The sequence below is a fragment of the Tachypleus tridentatus genome, chromosome 7 (assembly GCF_004210375.1).
Source record: "Tachypleus tridentatus isolate NWPU-2018 chromosome 7, ASM421037v1, whole genome shotgun sequence".
NCBI lineage: Eukaryota > Metazoa > Arthropoda > Merostomata > Xiphosura > Limulidae > Tachypleus > Tachypleus tridentatus.
The window spans coordinates 134250928-134272213 of record NC_134831.1 but is presented as its reverse complement, the minus strand read 5'-3'; the positions used below and the strand labels follow the sequence as shown (position 1 = coordinate 134272213).

Genomic DNA, 21286 nt, shown 5'->3' with positions numbered 1-21286 from the left:
ATATATTAAGACATATTATGTTTACTACTCCATTAATCAATGTGAAACTTTTCAAAATGTGTGTGGTCTTAATATACAGGATGGCCCAAATTATCTTTCTTATTTAAGATTTAATAATTCAATAATAAAATAAATACAAATGTGAAATTTTCAACTTCCTGTATCATAATTCAAACAGTTTTTATTGACATCAGTAGACTTTTAAGATGTGCATTATTTAGGGCTCTCAGCATGTCTAACCCATTCGTGATGATGAGAAACCCACTTGAAGTAAAAATGTATCTCAGCACAGCTGATATGGGTATTAACACTTTTACTAATAAAGCAGAAAACAATGTTTCGACCTTCTTAGGTCACCTTAAGGTTAACAAAGGTAAATATCCACACCAGCCATCCTGAGATACACATCTAACCAATATTTATTTTCAGTCTACATTTGCTACAACATGTCCACACTTACAGTGATTATGACATCTTTTACCATGGTTTTTAGTTCTGTGATTTTACTACAGGTGTGCAATATACAATATCCTTAATATATTCCTAAAGAAAGAAGTCTAGTGGAGTGATGCCCAATGAACACTAAAGCTACAGAACTGGACCACCCAAACCAATCCATCACACTGAGCCTTTCCTTGCATGGTTGTTATTTTATGGGGTAACTGTAGTGAAGAAAACAACAACATGACAATAAAAACTGTTTGAGTTAGGTTGCAAGACGTTGAAAATTACATGGTTGTATTTATTTAATTGTTAAATTTTGAAACAGGAAAGATAATTTTGGACCACCCTGTAGGATGTTAGTCAAAGGTGTTCCTCTCACTCTAGCTAGCGTGAAACAGGTCTTTCACCTGAGGTGTCGCATGAACATTTACTATGAGAAAGACTGCTGTAACTTACAACACACTGTATTGAAAAAGCTGGCAAACCAGGTGATGCCCCAAGGTTATAATAAATCTTATTCTGAAGTAAGAGAGATCATCAGTCACATAGATAGCACTTGCAATCTGAAATAAATGGCACTGTTGTTTTGAGTACATAATGATGATTTTGGAAATATGTTTAAAAGAATTTTGGAGACATAACATTTAGAGAGCTCTCCAGTAAAGATACCACACAGTACACTTGTTTTTCTCTTAGACTGTTGTTTAATCAAAATAAAAATAATGTTGTTGCATCTAACTTGTGTCCAGTTTCTTTTTTTAAATTCAGTTAAGATCAGAGGATTCAGAATTTTGCTCAAGAATAGTACAGTATTTTCCCATCTCTGATTTGAATCCTGGAACCTCCCAGACACCGAGTGCTCAACAACTGAGCAAGTCAGTGTAGGAAAGTTTTTAACAACTTAAAGTACCAAAACAAAAGGCTTATAAGGATGTTAATGTGTTTAAAAATATTTTGCAAAGTTACACAAAAAGGTTATCTGTACAAAACTGTCTTAATTTTGAATGGATAAACTAGTGGGATGACAATTATTCAATGGCAGTCACCATCATCTCGGCTAGTCTTGCCTGACTAAATAATTGGACTATAATTTTCATAATGCATTCATGGTTCCAAAGTGTTTAGGTTGTTCTTTTGTGCCAACAGGAAACAAATACATCCTCAGTCTAAGCACACTAACACTACGCTATGCATGGCCATTAAGGGCACAGAAGTATAGTTAAAACTGCACTAATTTATCATATTATGGCACAATAATATTTTGTTATTATTTTAATATTATGGGGCTAATTCTTCCATGTCATTTCAGAATGTAAGTTTCAACACTATGGTAATGCTTCACTGATTTATGTTAAGAATTGAATGGGCCACAATGAGAATACTTAACATTCTTTTGAATTCCCATATACTTATACCAAGGGCATTTCATAAGGGTTCTCCTTGAATGAACATACTAATCAAATTTAAGGTATGAAATAAATGTTACTGTAATCCATTCAGTGCCTTAACTATATAGAAGTAAAAGTGAAAGGAGTTAGGTACTGGTATATGCTAGAATAAATCAATTTTATAACACTCCACAAATAAACTTTGAAGAAATCAAGTGTTTAACACTATATAGCAAGTCTTCTTGTCATAACATGGCCAAAAAGTTGTATAGGATTATCAACAGATCAGAGAGTTTACATGAAAGCTTAATATGCTGGATGGACTCTCCAACAAATTGTTGCAGACTTGAAATGCTCTCTAAATACTGTAAAGTACATCCTCATATTGTGAAATTGAAACGGGTAAATTTGAAAATAGGAAAGAAAGAGGCAGAAGACCTACACTTAATACTGATGTTAAGTACCTTTGTTAATGAAGCCTTTGGCACAGGAGACTGGCACAAATCTTAATCATGAGATGAATGACCATATACCAAATGACAGAAAAGTGCCCAAATCTACAGTATAAAGACTACTGAATGAGAATGGAAGTTTCGGTTATGTAGCAGTTAAAAAACATTTACTTTGATCTCCAAACATTGTCAAGAGCTAAGACATACAAAAACTGGACTGCTGAATATTGGAAAAGGGTATTATGGATTAACTTACCTAATACATTAAAGCCATTTTAGTACCAAATATTCAAATATCAATAAAAGGAAGGATATTTTATCAAATCTTCCTATTTTTAATTGAAATGAATAAGCTTAAAAAAATTAAATTATATCAACAAGACAGGAAATGTTCCTGTATATGTCTCAAAAATTACAGAAATCTTTATTAGCTGAATTTAGTTTCTTTTGACATATTAAATCTCCAGAAATCTTCATAAAGATTTATGACAGAGTTTCTCTCACTACTTCCACACAAGTTCAGAAAAATATTTTGAAAAAATTATTACATGCCAAACTTATCTAGAATAAAAAACATCCATTATTTCAAACAAAGCTTTGGCACCATTTTTCAAACAGTTAAGATTAGACAAGGCAAAGTATCAAAACACATGTGAGAATGAATTAAAGTACAGTTTTATTAGAAAAAAAACTAAATGGCACTATGTGAAACCTTACTTGGATTTTTGGCTTTTGGTTCCTCCCACTAAAAATGGCCACTTGATCATTACTAATTTTAATATTTTAATTTTCTCAAGTTCATAACTTAAGATCTTCTGGTTCTTACTTTAGACTTTCTTATACTTTTCTTTATTCACAAGTTTTAGAAAGGTAAGTCTTCTCACTAGTGTATTTCATTTTCTTCATTTCTTTCTTCACCAACTAACACTCATCACATCCTTGACTGACTTCATCATCATGCCATGTGAATATCGACATCATAAAATTGATGTAGATCTGTATGATCAAACTATTTCTTAAGCACAGTTATTGGTGTGCACATTTATCACCATGTTGCCTTACTATTTATATCTACAATAAACTAGAATATATTTTTACTGTATTAACTAGACCAGAACTGTGCATCAGCTACAATGACTTCCAGAGAATACTGACACATATTATTTTTCACATACATGAAAAAACAACACATATGGAGATTTTTTTAACCCTCAAACATTTCTCCTGGGATATTTATAGTATACAATAAATCTCTCGCCTTCCTTGTTGCAATTTCAAAGCACAAATTATGTCACAAGTAAAAGATACTACTAAACGTTAGTGGCTGGAAACCATTAAAATTCAAGACCTTACCCCAAATGTCAGTACTATGTCACACTAACCTCTTATTTATATAGAGCATATATATTATATACACTTATTAAAATCTACATTTTTTCTGTCCTAAAGGTCTCCATGTGGCACAGCAGTATGTCTGTGGATATACAATGCTAAAACCAAGTAGGCATAGCACAAGTAGCCCACTGTGTAACTTTGTGCTTAACTTCAAACAAACAGACAAACTGTACTACAATTAAAAATCGTATAAACTAATAATTATTTTTAATAATCATTTTTACTATATACATAAATACTTTTTCCCTCCTACTTTGTTTTTACAGTTTGTTACTTGGTACTACTACACTTGACTGTCATAAGTAATTTATTATCATACAGAACACATGCACAGTCATTACTCACACACACTTTCCTTCATCTACATCTTTTACTGTTAAATTACAGAGAATTTATATTAAGGTTTAATATCTGATTTTGGCCTAAGGCCAAAACATTAGGTCTTAAAATTATAGTTACTGAGTATGGTTTTGGAGAAAACTTATGACACTTTAAAAGAAATAGAAAGATGTATGTAACATACTGGTTGTAAATTTTCAAGAATTATATATGTAATTATATCTTTTTCCTATAAAACTCTTTAAATGCTTTTATGATGCAGGTGATTTATTTATACACACAAGTGTTTAAATATAACTTTTCAAAATACTTACATTATTGTAAAATTATATACATTATTAAAAATCTGTTTCCCCACCATGACAATACTTAGCAGAATGAGAACTTCAAAGAAACAGTGTCCACTGTCACACTATAATATAAAACATATGTATTAGTATGCTTTGAAACACAGTAACAAAATTTTGAAAGATGTAGCTGCCCAATGTAAAGTAAAATAGAATAAGTTATATATAAGTTAGACAAATAAATTTCACATTTAGATATATTTAGATTTTAATACCTTTATTATCAGCCTCATGCAATGTCATAAACATGCACTATAAATAATTTAAGAGTTAATTAACAAATAGTGTTATATAAGATTCATATATATAGAAAATTAAACATATTAACTTTATTTTACAAATATTTTATTATAACTAAGTACAAGTGAATTTTTCAAAGTAAAGATCCAGTTGTATTTGGCTTATCTAAACTGCTCACCACTGTATAAAGAAATTCTTTATACTAAGATATACATTGTACTACAACACTTTAAACCACCTAATTACCAAGAGAATAATCTGATGCCAAATGAATAATGTAATCATCACACTCCATGTTATCTACATATCAAATATTTATATAAAGTTTACATTTAATTGGAAATGTATTTTGTCTGTTAAATTTTTCTCAAGGAAAACATCTTATGCTGTTTTTATTTACATATTCTTCCCAGTTTATATCTTACATCTAGAAAATAAGATTTTTACATTATCTAATCCTTGCTTGATAGTTTGATTATTACCAGTGACTATTATAAATTATTTAAGTTTAAAATTATGTTATCTAAATTACCGTTGATACTTTATTGTATGGCACATCACATGTTAAAAGAAACCTCAAAGGTGTTTTTTGAGTCTAAATTTACTTATACGAATTAATATAAATATTGAATAGAAAACTGAATATGAATAATCACCCCTAATACAGTGCATGCTTTACAAAATATTTATGGGAATAAAAAAAATGTTGAAAAAAATAAACAAGTTAATATCAATCATTAATACACTGTTTATTAGCTCAGGACAGTTTACTAATAAAATAAGTGCATGATTTATAATAATTGTCTATTGTTGGCTGTTTCCTACAAACCCATTCTCTCAATAACAGTTTATTATTTTAGATGCACACAACATCACAGCTCTTAAATAAATCACTAATTACATTACACAATTATAATGAAGCTGGCAAAACATTAGTTTATTTAGAGAAAAACAATAAGGATACGTTACAGTAAGTATGTCTGCTACTAATTAAGCATATATTAGAGACTTCTTTTCTCTTTCACCAGAAGTAAATTGGACAAAATATCATAACATTATTCAAATACTTAAATTAATTTAGATTACTATATGATGAAGTAAAATGAACACAAACCCCCATGGATAAATTCACTAATAGCTTTAATGATTAATTCTAATAAAATATGCACTGCAATTTCTGATACTAATCCCAAGTTCAAGGAACAATGATAAATTCAACAGTGTGTTTTGAACCAAAATTATTATATGTGTAAAGACAATAAATATTTACATTGTAGATCAACAACAATCATTTTGGTATACTGTAACCTAAAGTTTCATGACCATTCTAAACCCAATACTTATGAAGTATCGATTGGATTTCTAAATCATATTTAAGATAAAGCAAGAAATTCATCAAAGTATGCACCAGACTACAAACTTTTCAATTTTTAACATGCTTGAGAAGCTTTCTTAAATCTGTTTTGTTTCATTTGTCAATACAACTACTAAATGTTTGTAGTATATTTTTTATCCTACAAACAGTGTTATAAGTTCTTGTGTTTTTATTTTCAACTGTGATTTGTGTTTAGAAATTTTTATTCTAAATTTTTATTTTTAAAACAATGGGAGATCCAAAGTTGGTCCAAAGGTGAGGAGGGGGTCTAACAACAGGGTGTGAAGGGACCTGTGAGTGAGAAATATTCACAGAAGGGCCTGGGGTTGTATTGGCTTCATTAACCTTTCCTCCTCTCTGTTCAACATATGGCTGAAGGAATTAGGTTACCAAATATATGCAAACCAAAGATGGGCATGATGAGTGCAAACACATCTGGATCTGCCACTTTAACATAACACAATTTTTATAAAATTAGCTTTGATCATCTTATTAATAAACCTTCATAGTCAAAATATATCCACTTTACTCTTGACCAATTCACTGCAACTAGGACACATATTTCCCAATGCACTGAAAAATATATGTTCCAGCCACAGTAAAAGGTTTAAACCATAAAACAAAATATTAAATCACCTTATCTTGTTTATGTCCAAAAATTGTGATGGTATCACCTGGGTGGCCAAAGAACCTTTAAAAAAATTACCGACATTTGGAGTTTTTATCAACTGCACAATAAGTGAACTTTTGAGTAAATACTGATATATATAATGTTATTTATTGATATTTCTAATTATAAATTAATTATATGAAACATATCAATAAAATTCTCTTCAAAGTGTATACTTTCAAGATCATAAATAGAGAGTAATGTAAATTAACACATTAAATAATTTTATAATACTTCTGTGACTTCATTCTACCATGAGATTATCATAAAGTTATTTTCACAATCTATAGTGCTGTGTTAGAAGTTAAAAAAAAACTTGATATTTTCAATTCTTATGTACTTTCCAGAGCTGTGAATTCTACCAGTTTAAATAATCCTGATTGTATAATGTTGAAATTCTTAGTAAGCTTGCACTGAAAGTAAGCTACCTATATAGATCAGAACTAAAAACTAAAATAAGTTAATAAAGTCCCAGCATGGCCAGGTCTGTTAAGGCATTCGACTCGTAATCTGAGGGTTGTGGGTTCGAATCCCCCTTGCACCAAACATGCTCGTTCTTTCAGCCATGGGGACATTATAATGTAATGGTCAATCCCACTACTCATTGGTAAAAGAGTAGCCCAAGAGTTGGCGGTGGGTGGTGATGACTAGCTGCCTTCCCTCTAGTCTTACACTGCTAAATTAGGGACAGCTAGCATAGATAGCCCTCATGTAGCTTTGCGCAAAATTCCAAAAATCAAACAATTTAATGAAGCTGCATCTATAACACAAGTTACTAAGACTTTTTTCTTGTATGTAATATCATTAATTAGTACACAAGATAACAAAATCCTGTGTGTGCATGTTTTTCTTATAGCAAAGCCACATTGGACTATCTGCTGTGTCCACCAAGGGGAATAAAACCCCCTGATTTTAGCATTGTAAATCCATAGACTTACCACTGTACCAGTGGGGAACAACTCAAACGTATTATGATTATGATATGTTGAATCACTAGTTGGACACACCCTCACCATTAATATTTTTGGTTGTAGTACAGTAAATGCTTTCTGCCTCTATATTGTTAAGTTTGTTCTCATTATAGGCTAAATATGTTTAGATTATGTTTATTTCAGTGATAAATATACATAATAACCAATAACTTATTTTGTTTAAAAAACTTACACACAGCTGGTATGAATTAAGATTTCAATGTTAAAATATCAGGGTTTTGCTTCTTTAAAAACATAAAATATATGGAATAACAGATGCAATGTTTGATTTCTGATTGCTTAATTTATTCTGAAACATTTTTATTTATAATTTAAAACAAATTTATATACATATAAATATATATGAGTAACAATAAAACACATATTATAAATTTCTTTCTGGCATAAAAAATATTACTTCTTTCCAGTCTCTAGTTCCAGATAATTATTAATCTAGTTTTACAAGCCAATAAAATATGCAAATTATCAGTGGTCTACATGAATTTGTTTTCATTCAATGATTTAAAACTGTGATATATCCTGTATGTTAAATAGAAGAAACATGGAAACTGATATTTACTGATACACAGAACTGTATACTCCAAGTTTTGTACTGATACAGAATAGCGATACAAAACAATTGTCAAATCTTTAATGCTTACATTCACAGTAATTAATATTTTTCAATGTGAAGAAACCAAACTTTAAAATATTTTTATTCCCATTTTTAGTACCCTTAAAACATTATACATTTAGCATTTAATTCATTTGTGACAAGAATTTGAAAATACATTTATAGCTCTGATTTTTTTTACTGTGTTAATTAATGCAATTTTAACATTGTGGAGAAAACTATATTAAAAACATACTCAATATTTACTTTTATGGCCTAGATGAAATTACTGTATCTGGAATAATGTTTTTCACTAATGAAGTTCTCTTTACTTAAATACTAACAGGTATGCCATATAAGCTTGTGAGTTAACTGTGTTTGTATCCAAATGTCCAGGTTTTAAACCATTTTCTGAAATGTTTGGCCTATTTACAGCTGTAATGAAAACAACAAGTTGCTTCTCTTAATGATAATGTATATAAAACAATGTTCATTTTTAACTGTATTAGTTTGAAACAGTAGTTTAACTATTTATAAACAAATATTTTTCAGAAAGTAATTTCACAATAGTATTATAATAATCCTGATGAATTACAAAGCATTCCATACTATGAGTCATCTTAACAGTTTCACAAATTATAAAAGTTAATTAGGTTAATAATCTTACCTTCCTTTAAAAAATGCTGTATAAATAAGGGCTGAATAAGTGTTTATAAAAACAAACACAAACATCTTGAAGGTGAAACTATCTTCATACTCATGCAGGGTACGGGGTCTTTCTAAGGTATGATAATTAAATATGTTTATTTAAATTCCATAAAATATTATATTCTCTTTTGTTAAATCTTCTTGAAGCTTCAAGTGATGTATACTAGTACTTCATAAGATAATCTTAAGAAATATCCAAGGTGTTTGTCTGACAAAAAATTCAGGTTACTGTATTATAAACTAAAATCAACAATAAAGACATTATATCCTCTGTTGAACAAATGTTATTCTTCAGTATCTAAGCAAGAACTATGTCAGGTTTTTACATATATAGATGGGCCAGATTTTTTACAACAGATGTCTGTGATTTTTTGTAGTTAATTTCAACAAGAAACAAACAATAAACAGACCACTTGTTTTGAAATAATGTATTAAAATAAGTAAAATGTATATATACAAATACTCATTAAATTGTTGGTTGTCACAGCTGTATCCAGAGCTTCAAATAAATAAATGTCTCTTTTCATCAAAAGTCCACACAGGTTTTTTCACTTACTTTAAAACCCAACTGATGTGACAAATTATTCTTCTATACACTGTTAATACAATACAATCTGTAGTAATTCTCTTTAAAAGTCACCAAAAAATGCTTTTTATGGCTAAACTCATAATCATGCAGTCTAGATTTATCCATCTATCAATCTTTGTCTAACTAACTTTACTGATGTGTATAAACGTACACACAACAGCAGTGTCAAATATTCTATTCACTATTAGACACTATGATTGAAAAAAAACTGAATTAAAATAACAAGAAACATTCTGAAGGTTCAAGTAACATTATTTCAAATCACAGCAAATGAACTAACAATGTATGATTTATCCACAATTAGCTAAACAAACCTGCAATAAACTATCATTCTTAAAAATAACTAAACTTAACATACACCCAGCACTTAAAACATGTAAATCATAATACTTACATTAACTTAAACAGTCTTGCATATCTAATAAACTAATATTTTGAATTCTCAGGACCGTTTTTCCAAATAAAAGCATAAAATGTATCTGTAATTTTAGTCTAATGCTGGCTTAAAACAGTTTCAAAGATTTGAAGGCATAGCAAATAAAAGCATAAAATGTATCTGTAATAAATTTAGTCTAATGCTGAAATATACAAAAGATACAATTTCTTAAAACAGTTTCATGCTAAGATGACTCACTTGAGAAAACTGTCTTATATCCAGTAGTAATTAACAAATACAATTGCATATTGTAAATCAAAACAAAAAAAAAAGTTTGTTTTAGCAGTTGCTTTTGATCTTGACACTTTTGTTTGTTTATTTTGAATTTGATTTAAAGCTGCTCGAATGCTATTTGCACTAGCTGCCCCTAGTTTTAAACTGATGAACAAGAGGGAAGGCAGCTAGTCAGTAGTAGTCACAGTTACAAATGAATAGAAATATTTGTTGCTGCATTATGATGCCTCATGGCTAAAACAGCAAGCATATTCAAGATGGAATTCTAATTTCAGCTCCCAGATTAAGAGTCAAAGAACCTAACCATCAGATCATTCCAGACCTGACCATGAATCTAATTCTTAAAACAATGTCATATGCATCTCATTTTTAAGAATGTTCTACTTACCTACTTTTCAAAATATAACTTTTATTAAAATACACAAACTAAAAGTGTTTTATATGATTACTGTAATTTTATCTTTTTACATGTAATCACCAAAAGTAAGAAAAAAAAAGAATAGTTTTCCTAATTCTTTCAACAGACACATTCTCATATATATGTGTATACAAGCTTTATGAAAGGTTGTCATTTTAAAATATCATGCAATTTCTTTACACACAAGGCTCATGCTTTCATCTTATACCCATTAATCTTTGCTTTAAAAGTAACCATATAATTACTCCCAAAGAAAGAAATATATCAGAAATTACTTGGGGAGTGTTTCATGGAATAAGTGAACTACAGGAAGTAATAACTGTACACATGTTCAAACTTATTAAAACCTTATTGATCTTTTGATCAAAATAGTTATTATTATACTTTCACAATGTTTACAGATGATATTTTTTAGGATAAAACTATTTTGCAATTGGTGTATGTAATATTTTCAGGAACCATAAATCAAATTGAAATTCATACTAAACATACAGTTACATTTATTACTTTAATTTAATTAATATCACCAGTCTATTATTTTTAAGAACATATTCTTATGATGAGTTTTAGCTATTATTGCATTTCTTCAAAGTAAAGACCAATGATGAACTAAATAAAATTGGTAACTGAATCAAAGTATAGACATACATACCAGCCCCCCCCCACTAGTACAGCCGTAAGTATACGGACTTACAACGCTAAAATCGGGGGTTTGATTCTCTTCAGTGGGCTCAGCAGATAGCCCTATGGGGTTTTGCTCTAAGAAATTACTCACACACATACATACCACAGAGCTAAACTACATTTTATAATGTCAATACAAATCTCTGACGTACTACACAAAATGAAATAAAGATACACAATTAATGTTAAGTGCAATTTGAGCAATGAATTTGTTTTATAATGGAAACTATTAAAACAAAATTGAAAAATAATGCTTTTAATATATCTTATAAATTACTCAAACGACAAAGAAGATTACTTGTGATTGACTGAGTTTAACACAGAAGTTGAAAACATTACATTAAAACAATTTCAAAGCCTTGCCATCTCAAGTCATGCTCAATCTTATAAACCATGTATCTTGAAAATAACCTTGCAATAAATTTTTAGATTGCAAAAATCTCCACTGTAGGGCTATCATGTACACATGCACACCACTTTTCTCTGCAAGTGTTCCATAATTTCTCTATTATATGAGAATGAGAACAGTTTCCTGTTGCCCTTTTCAACAGTCTGATCACACAGATATCCATAAGTACTGTTTTCAGTAACTTGATCAGCATGTCTTCATATGGAATAGTATAAATACTTATTTCATGTATACTTCACTTGAGGTATGCAACAAATGAGCAACAATTCTGTAGGAGCAGCTTGTGTACGTACAGCTTATGTTGGTTTTAATGATGGAGATCACTATACTGCATATTGTTGGCCTAGAAATATGGAAGGAATATTCCACAGAACTTTGTTTTCACAGATTCTTACTTATTAAAAAATGTTGCACTTTGCTTACAAGAGTTGTGATGATGATGCAGGTTTCTTTCTGAATGGCCCTGCTGCCACAAGTTGATCTATGTTCTTTTGGTTTACAATGCTACTATGAATAAGGAATATCCACATATTGTACATTCTAAATCCTGAATATGAACAAGTATCTTTCACAAAAGCCATTAGTGATTGGTGGCATAACACTGCGTACGAAATGCCAAAGAGCTTCAAAACATATTTCTGAAACATGTCACTCCACTGTTACTCTACATTGATTGTGGTAGTCAGATGACTTGTTGATTTACACGTTCAAGGATTTTTAAAAATATAACATACTTATCTTTCTGTATAAAAAGACATCTTGAAATTGGTTGAGTTTATAACAAACGAAAAGTCTGATATCAAAAACATTATTTCAACAAGTTTTTAGCACAGATGTTTCAGCTTCTCCTAGTAACTGTGCTACATATACATGACTGTTTCAATTTAAGTTTAATGCAAATGTTAAACTTAGTTATTTTTAGAAATGATAATTTATCACAGATTTTGTTATGCAACTGGTAATGAATCAAAGGCTGAGTAGTTCAGCTGTTGTGATTTGGCAACTGTTATATTATTGCATAATATTATTAGAACCTTCTAAGTTTTTCTCATTATTTTAACTTATTATTGCATCATATATCTCATAGTGTGTGGAAAGTTCTGGTTCTCTTACAGACTATAAAGTTCTGGTTCTCTTACAGACTATAAACATGCATCCAAAATGTAGTTTCATATATGAATAGTTAGATAAATCTTGACTGAATGACTGTGAGTTTAGCCATAGAAAAGGATATACTGGTAGTGAATGAAGTAAAATTATCACAGATTGTGTTGTAATAGCAAAGTAAAGAACAATAATTTATGTTGTCAAAGTGCATTAAAAATAACTGAATCAGGTTGTGTGGACTTTGACAAAAAAAAAAAGAAACAATTATTAAATTTCTGAATACATCTGTGATAACCAACAGTGTAATGAAAAATTGCATATACGTTTGACTTGTTTTAATATATATTATGTTAAAACAAGTGGATTATGTATTATTTGTTTATTGTTTAAATTTATTGTCAACAAGTCATAGACATCTACTTTAAATAATTTGCAGTGACTTTGTTTTCAAATATGCATTTGGTTGTTAGTTCAACTTCTTCAACTTATAATGTTTAAAACAAACTGATGTTAATTATTTAAGCTTAAAAGGACAATTTCAGTAATTGTTTTTCACGTTAAAACAATTGGTTAATAAGTGTATCTGTTGCTCTTTATACAATACTTTGTAGTGAGAAGAATTTGACTATTTCTCTGCTTCAATATGATTCTTTCTTTTTCTAATATCTTACTAGAGAAAATGACAATGTCTTCCAGAGTCTGCTGTTAACTTTCATGAAAATATGCTTCTATTACATGAACATAATTGAATGTGTTTTTTCAAGAGCTGATGAGCAGGCTTTGGAATATATTTGTACAAAGCAAAGGTGTTTGTTTGGTGTTTCAAGTTGCTCTGAAGAGCTGTCTAAGCCAATTTTGATGAAATTTAATAGACAAATTCAGATATACTTTTTAAAGATCAAGTTTAAATAGGTAAGCAAATGGTTCAAATTTAGAATAATTTAAATTTTATCACTTTAATGCCATGAATGAGAGCTCAATTGTGTGAAGTTTTTGGTAACAAAATATCAGAAAGCTGATGCCAAATAGAAATAATATTTAATGACATGTGTAGCTGTGGTACTTTTACACTGGATAAATTGTTTGTGTGCTACAGCTCCAAATACTTGAAAGTGGCAGTCCATGCCCTACCACATTTATAGCATTAGACTTTAAGCCTGACTTTGATGTTAATACACATTTACCAACTATGTTTGAAAAATTTGGTTTTATTGTATGATAGGTATAAATCATTAATCTTTATGTTTAAGATATCCACATAACATATTTAGTTTTATAAAATTATGAATTTTAAACTATGATAGTTATTGAGCTACTTATGTGATCAAAGAATGCTATAATATATTTGTTTAATGTTCACATATGGGTACTTCATTGTGAGTAATGTACAAATATATTACAAAACACTCTGGGCTATTGAATACTTCCACTTACGAAAATATCGACACGTCTCTGTTACATCCATTTATGAAGATATTTTAGTTAAAAGTAAGATAACTGTATTGATGATGTATGATAAAATAACTAGAACTACTTAGTGAAATAAATAAATACATGATAAAATGACATTCTATAAAAATTAGAATGCACTGAATCAACAGTAAATATGCTTTATATATTACAAAAATAATTATTCTTATGACTAGTACAACTAATGAAAGGAATTGATAGTCCTTTGGTACTTGTAACTTTGTAAAGTAAAATTATTAACTTTAGATGAGACATTATTCTTAAATACTCCTAACAACAAAGTGTTACATTACAGCTGCATCCGACAATAGCAGGATAATTTTAAAAAATTGTGAGAAAAATAAATGTATATGCTTGAATGCTGCTAGAATACTGTTTCATCTGAATTATTCTATGGAGTACAGTAAAAACCTGTCAGGTTGTTTTTCTATACATTGATATTACTTTTGTTCAAACATGCTGAACTTTCAACCTAGTGGTAAGTTCAGAAATTAAAGTAACTATGTTCTTACCCATTTCAGTCAATTTGACAGCAAGTCTGCGATAAACCTATATATTTAAATTAAAAACATGACAGAATAATCATATTACATGAAACACAATAACTAAACATTATATGAAAAACACTTAAATGTTTTTCTAAATACACAAGTAATAATTGCACACACACACTTACATATGTCACGAAAATTCTTAAGAGATGCACTAGTGGTACAGATAAAAGATACATTAACATCATAAAAACAAAGTAGTGTAATGTAAATATACTTAGACTAATTTCAAGAATAATGGTTCTCGACTGAAATGAATACATTAATAAATGTTGAACTTGTAATATATCCAGTACCACACATCTCACTGTCCTGCATCACAAAGTTTTAAAATGTTTCTGCCATTCTAAGTTGTAATATATTAAATCCAGTTAGGATCATGTGCTAATGTCATCCTAGAGAGTAATTTTCTATAGTAAAATTGAATCACAGATGTTATTTAATGTTTCATAGGATAATTGCATTGTACTTTATGTTATGCATTCGAGACTATTTTACTGTTCAAACATAGGAGAGAGGGTTTCTTCCATATTCTGAATGATCAGCTATAACTAGAAGATATGGTGTAAATATAGTGCTGGAATTATGAAGTAGATCTGTTTTTGTGAAGATCACAGCTCACATTTGAAGTTTGTCCTTTGTTTCCTTTAACATTCAACCTGCTAATAGACTATGACTATTTCTTTTCAGTTAATTATCAACAATATTCACCAATCTTCTTTCAAGTTTAGCTTATTTTTGCTTTATTTTAGTTAAACACAGAATGTGTATTTATTTCATTATTAACTTCAAAACCATAGAAGCAACAGACTCACCCAACATTTGGCTTTTCTTCAGAATGTTTTTCAATAAAGATAGATTAGTCATGTCTTTGTCTTTTTTTTTAAGGAAGTAAAGCAATTATTTTTTTACACTTTGCACTTTGTTTTTTTCTCTTTTTATTCTAACTGTAACAGACTGCCACACCTTTCTTTTTACACACCGGGTACTTGAATTTTCAGTTATTACAAAGATTAGGTAAGTTTGTTCTAGGTATATCATTTTATTAAAATTACAAGAGTTTACAACAACTGAAATTAAAAAGTTGGTGCTATGCCTAGAATCTAGATTTTATTGATGTAGTAGTTAATGTGTATACTCAAAATCATCCAAGATATTTCTCTATATTCTCAACAGATGCTTCTCTGCAACCTTGAAAGATGTATTACAGAAAGCAAGAGAGCTGAACCTCAGATCTGAGGGTGAGGTCAGAAGATCTTCCATTGACTTATAAGGGTTTTCAGATCTTCACATTCTTTCTATTCACCAAAACAACTGAAACATAGTCTAGTCCATCCAGAATCACTGATTATGTTGGTTATTTTCATTTAGATCAACCAAACTTGTGCATAATGACAGAAAGCTATCAAGAAAGGATAGTTCTGATCATGATTATGTTGAGACTTCGTGGGGCAGTTTTTCCAGCAGGTTTTATCAATGTATATAGATTGGCATCTGTGCTCCTAAAAGCTTTGCTCAATAATCCATCGTGATGTGCTAAAGATGAGCTTTAATAGCATGTTGCTATTATATTGCCCAGTGTCTGATATATCCTGAATCAGAAAAACATCATCTCTAAGCAGCATCAGGCAATTTTGCCACTACTATGACAACACATTGTTGAAAAAAAAACATGAACTGGAGTTTGATAACCAGCAGAATGTTCCAAACACAGCTACTATAGAGGAGTCAAAGATAAAGAACGTATTGATAGAATAGATCATACGGTGTTCAAGATGCTAATAAACCTTAACAAATCAGAAGGTATGATAAAACCTTGCATCATAATGTTGCAGAGGCATGCCAATCAAGCTAGCAGCATAAAAATGCAGAGGAGAACTTCTCTGTTTAAGAATGTCCAGATGTTGGACATACAGCTATACAGCTACTACAAAACCTTAGCTTTCAGCCATGAAAACAACTGCATTCATCAGCAAAGGTTCTGTTGATGAATAGGTACCAAAATAAAGAAAGTTAAACTGTGAAAAGACCAGTTAAAGAACCCATGTCTAAATCAGACATTACTTGCAATGTGTCAAGATAAAGCATGACCATCACAGTTTGTAAATGTAATGCATAAGTTAGCAACAAATGGCAACTGTTCAGTTAACTAGAGGTATAGGAGTATATTACCATTGCTATAAGCTCTGAAAACATAGTACTTAAGCTGTAATACAGTTAGTTGCCCTGAGATCTCTGAACACTATATCAAATATTAAAGGATACCAGGGATTATTTTGCACTCCAACTTACCTGTTAAGATTAGAATAATCATGTGCACCTCAAAGAAAAAACTATTCATTTCAGAGAAAATTTTGTCAATAGGTTAAGTAATTTCATTCCAAAGAAGATCTAGCAATCATTTCAAACCTCTCTTTGAAATTAACCACACTATTCATTTAATCTTAGTTGTAATCATATTCACTATTTTATATGTTAGCTTAAGTGGTTATTCTGTATTTTATGTGATGGTAAACATTTAGGAAATCACATTAGTCTATGCATCTTGAAAATAGTTCTGCAGCGTAATTTCCATTGTAAAAAGTTCCACTTGGAAGCCATCATGTCCCAAGCATACCAGTCCTTTCTGACTGCATTTCATTCCAAATAGTATATAATAAATTCAATAGTTCAACTGCACAGAAATCTTTGGTCAACTTGACCATGGAATAGTATAACCACCAATTTTATTCTTTGGCTGCTTGATGCGGGTGACAGTCGAGGAGGTGGTATGTCTAAAGGCCTTACCTTGTTGATCCGATAACCATGTTGGTCTCATTTCCAGATAACTATCCTTGTTGTTTATATTGCCTAGAGAGAATGAGTTTTCCATTGACCTTTGAGTTTGTGGATTCTCACCTGTTACAAGATGCTATACTTTGCTTACAGTAGCTGAGGTACAACTTGTTGCAAGTCTCTTTCCAGATGATCTTAGTACTTTAAGTTGATTCTTATTACTTAATTTTTCAGTGCTAATGCATACAAGGAATATCCCTGTCTTGGAAATTCCAATATGGATGTATCTTTATGATCTGAGTTATGAATATTTTGTGTTGGAAAGGCATCACATTACCTACAAAAGCATAAAATAATATCTAAATATAGTTTTGTCTTAATATAAATTGAGAAACCCTACAAAACAGACAATAAATTTTGTGCATAAAAAGATTCTGATTATTAATATAACTGGCAATACTTAAATGTGGAGCCCTATATTTTGTTGAAAGGAAAGAAATTTATTCCCCTAAATAGTTTCATTTGAAAAGGAAAAAGGTTTTGGCCTACCGCATCCATGATGACAATAAAAATTAAATTTAGAACTGAAGCTGTAAATGATGTAACAATTTTGGCATTATTTCTCCAAAACATAGTTTCACTGGAAATCATCAGTGTTACAAAGATTATGCGATATACAACCACACTGAAAACAGCTCCCATAACCGTAAGCAGCTGTAAAAAAGTATTGAAAACAAGTATTAGTGTTAATATTGTATCAAACAATAACAAAAATTTACATCTAAAGTTTTAGAGAAACAAAAGTAATTATTATTCATAATTATGCTTGAATTCTTACTTTACTAATAAGTTACCCATAATTTACATAACTTTCCTCCTATTAATTATACCTGCTACCTTATTAAGTAACTTATCAATTCAAATTCAAAAGAAATGCTTTAAAGTTGACTGTTCTAAATGATTTATAAATTTTGCTAAAGCTAATTTTTCAATCAATTTCAATGTAATTATAAATTAAACTAACTGTTTTATTGTTTTTATTATTGCTATATGGTCTCACATAGTAAAGTTTTAAATAAGATTTACTGCATCCTAATTTTAGCTATTAAAACTAAAATTCGTGTTAATTCTAATCTACTAATTCTGATGTAGCTTTAATGCTATAAAAACGTTTTTACCTCCCTCACTGATAAAAGAATATTATGGAGATAATTATTTCCCATCTCTTACCCACAGTATTAATTATGAAAATCAACAAAATGTAGTACGCTTACCAAAAGAAATACAATGAAACTGGATCCAACAATGCGACCAACTTTGTTCCAAAAAGGTAAAAATGGTTCAAATGTCTAAATGAAAAAAATGACAGCATAATACAGTTTGCTGTTACTTTTAATTGTTTAAATGCTAGCAGAACCTATTATTTTCAGTATATCTTATATAAAAGGTATTAAAACTCATGATAAACATATGTAAAGACATTAAATACTATGAATTATATGTAAAGTTTTAATATTTTAACTAACATAACTTTTAAGTTTTCTACTTCACCCCAATAACTTTAGGCTTAAATTAACATTTTTTACAATTATAAAAACACATTCTGCCTTTTTTTCAGATGCTAATTTTTTTAAAAAAAGTTTAATTTTGCCTTAGTACAAATCTGTAAATGAGCTATATGCACTATGACCATTGTGGGGACAGAACTGAATTCTAGTGTTATAAGCCATCTAGCTTATAATTGAATCATTAGTGGATGTTCACATGAAATAGAAAATATAGTATTTTATTTTAGTCGACAAAAAAAGAAATAATTATAAAATCTTTTATAGATGCTTCAGCAACCCTAAAAATACAGTAATCATGTTTAAAAATAAATTAACTTGTGTAAAAAACTGGGATTTCAATGAACACAAATTTAGAGCAATAACTCTTCCAAGTAATATTCACCGTTTTTTTTAATAATACTTCTAAAAATAAGGAATAATTAATAACATCTGAGTTAATTAACAGGAAAGGAAGCTTAAAGCAAGGATCCTTTTAATTTGTGCAGCATTTTTAATTTTTGTTTACTAGAAAATATATACACACATACATATACACAGGCATATACATATATGCTAAGTTTGTTCTATATATTATATCACTTTTTTTCTCTGTGACTTTTGCTCATTTATCAAGAGTCAGATAAAATCTAATTAGTTTCATTATTTCCTTACAGAATCTCATATTTGAGTTGTGAGCCATCATTGGTCTGATCTACTTCATAAACTAAAATATACCAGAACTTTATGATCATTATCCACATCTTAAGCATAATAACACGAACTCTGATATGGCATAACAAAGATTATTGCAACAAAAAAGGAGAGGGGGGTTGGGTTTCTGTCCCAAAATACAGTACTCAGTTGGAAAAATCATGTGTCTGATATTATATAGAAGATTTAAAAGCAGTAATTTATCATTTTACTTTGTGCACAAAATACATCTGTAGAGTTTAAAACGATATTTTGGTTTTATATCACTGTTCAATAATTTATATAAAGTAACAGGAATGTATTGGTAAAAGCAATTTTTGATAGGCTCTCCATTTTGTAAATTGTCAATGAGTAGCATACTAAACACATACATACACACACAAATATACATAAAATTCCTGACCACTGTAACAGGGTTTAGTTTGTAAGTAAATACATATATATATAAAATTACTTACCATTGTAACAGGGTTTAGTTTGTAAGTGAATACATATACAAAAAAATTACTTACCATTATTACCAGGTTTAGTTTGTAAGTGAATACATATACATATAAAATTACTTACCCTTGTAAGAGGGTTTAGTTTGTAAGTGAATACTTTAGCTTCATATTCTGGTCGAACTATTTCCTACAGTTTAAACAGTAACTTGTAAGTTTTGCTTGTTAATTAACAATATTGTAAAAAACACTTTGTTTTCAAGAAATATAGTTAATTACAATAAATAATTAAAATATAGTAAATTTTGAAACCTTTTTTGATTTTGTAATATTTTTATTGATTGAAATTTTTGTGTTATAAATAAAAAGAAATAAGACAATAAGTTTGTTTTAAATTGATGCACTGAGAAGGTATTGCATTCAATATGAAATAAATCAAACACTAAGAATTTCAGAAGAAACTGTAAATGCTAGGTATTTAGGAAGGGCTTTATTATATGACATTTCTGTTAATGATTCCAGTTATAAGCTGAGATGTAATAATTTATATTTAACTACAGTGATGCACTAATTAAAGAATAAAAAAGAAACTCAACAGTGCAATGCTTAAAGCATATTAGTGTTTTGACTGAAACACGGACTAGAAAAACTAACAGTAAATGATAAAGTTATATTACTCTAGGAATTTCAAATCAATATCATATAAATCAACAATAAGATATAAATGCCCCTGGCTTAGAATTACAGTATGATAATTATCCAAAAGATAACCACCTACTCAAACTCCTGATGTTATTGTTTCTGGCACCAGGTACAAGATTATGTAACGTTATTAAAGAGAAATCAATTATTTTATGACAACTAACTAGAATATTTCACAGCAAAATTGGAAAGAAATGCCACTTAGCAACCTCACAAAAATGATGTTTCCATACAGTTAGAGATAAAAAAGATATTAATAGGATAAATATTG

The 21286-nt window shown here is 29.5% G+C and overlaps 1 protein-coding gene across 1 annotated transcript in view; it reads right to left on the bottom strand.

The window, feature by feature from the left end:
- LOC143257814 (anoctamin-5-like) overlaps positions 1-21286 on the bottom strand; it is a 75965-nt gene that overhangs the window by 19311 nt on the left and 35368 nt on the right. Inside the window, exons 14-17 of the mRNA XM_076516843.1 lie at positions 20441-20503; positions 8902-9029; positions 6617-6671; positions 4333-4430 (exon numbers count right to left, since the gene is read on the bottom strand). Of these exons, the coding sequence (XP_076372958.1) occupies positions 4333-4430; positions 6617-6671; positions 8902-9029; positions 20441-20503 (344 nt within the window). The remainder of the gene's footprint in view (positions 1-4332; positions 4431-6616; positions 6672-8901; positions 9030-20440; positions 20504-21286) is intronic.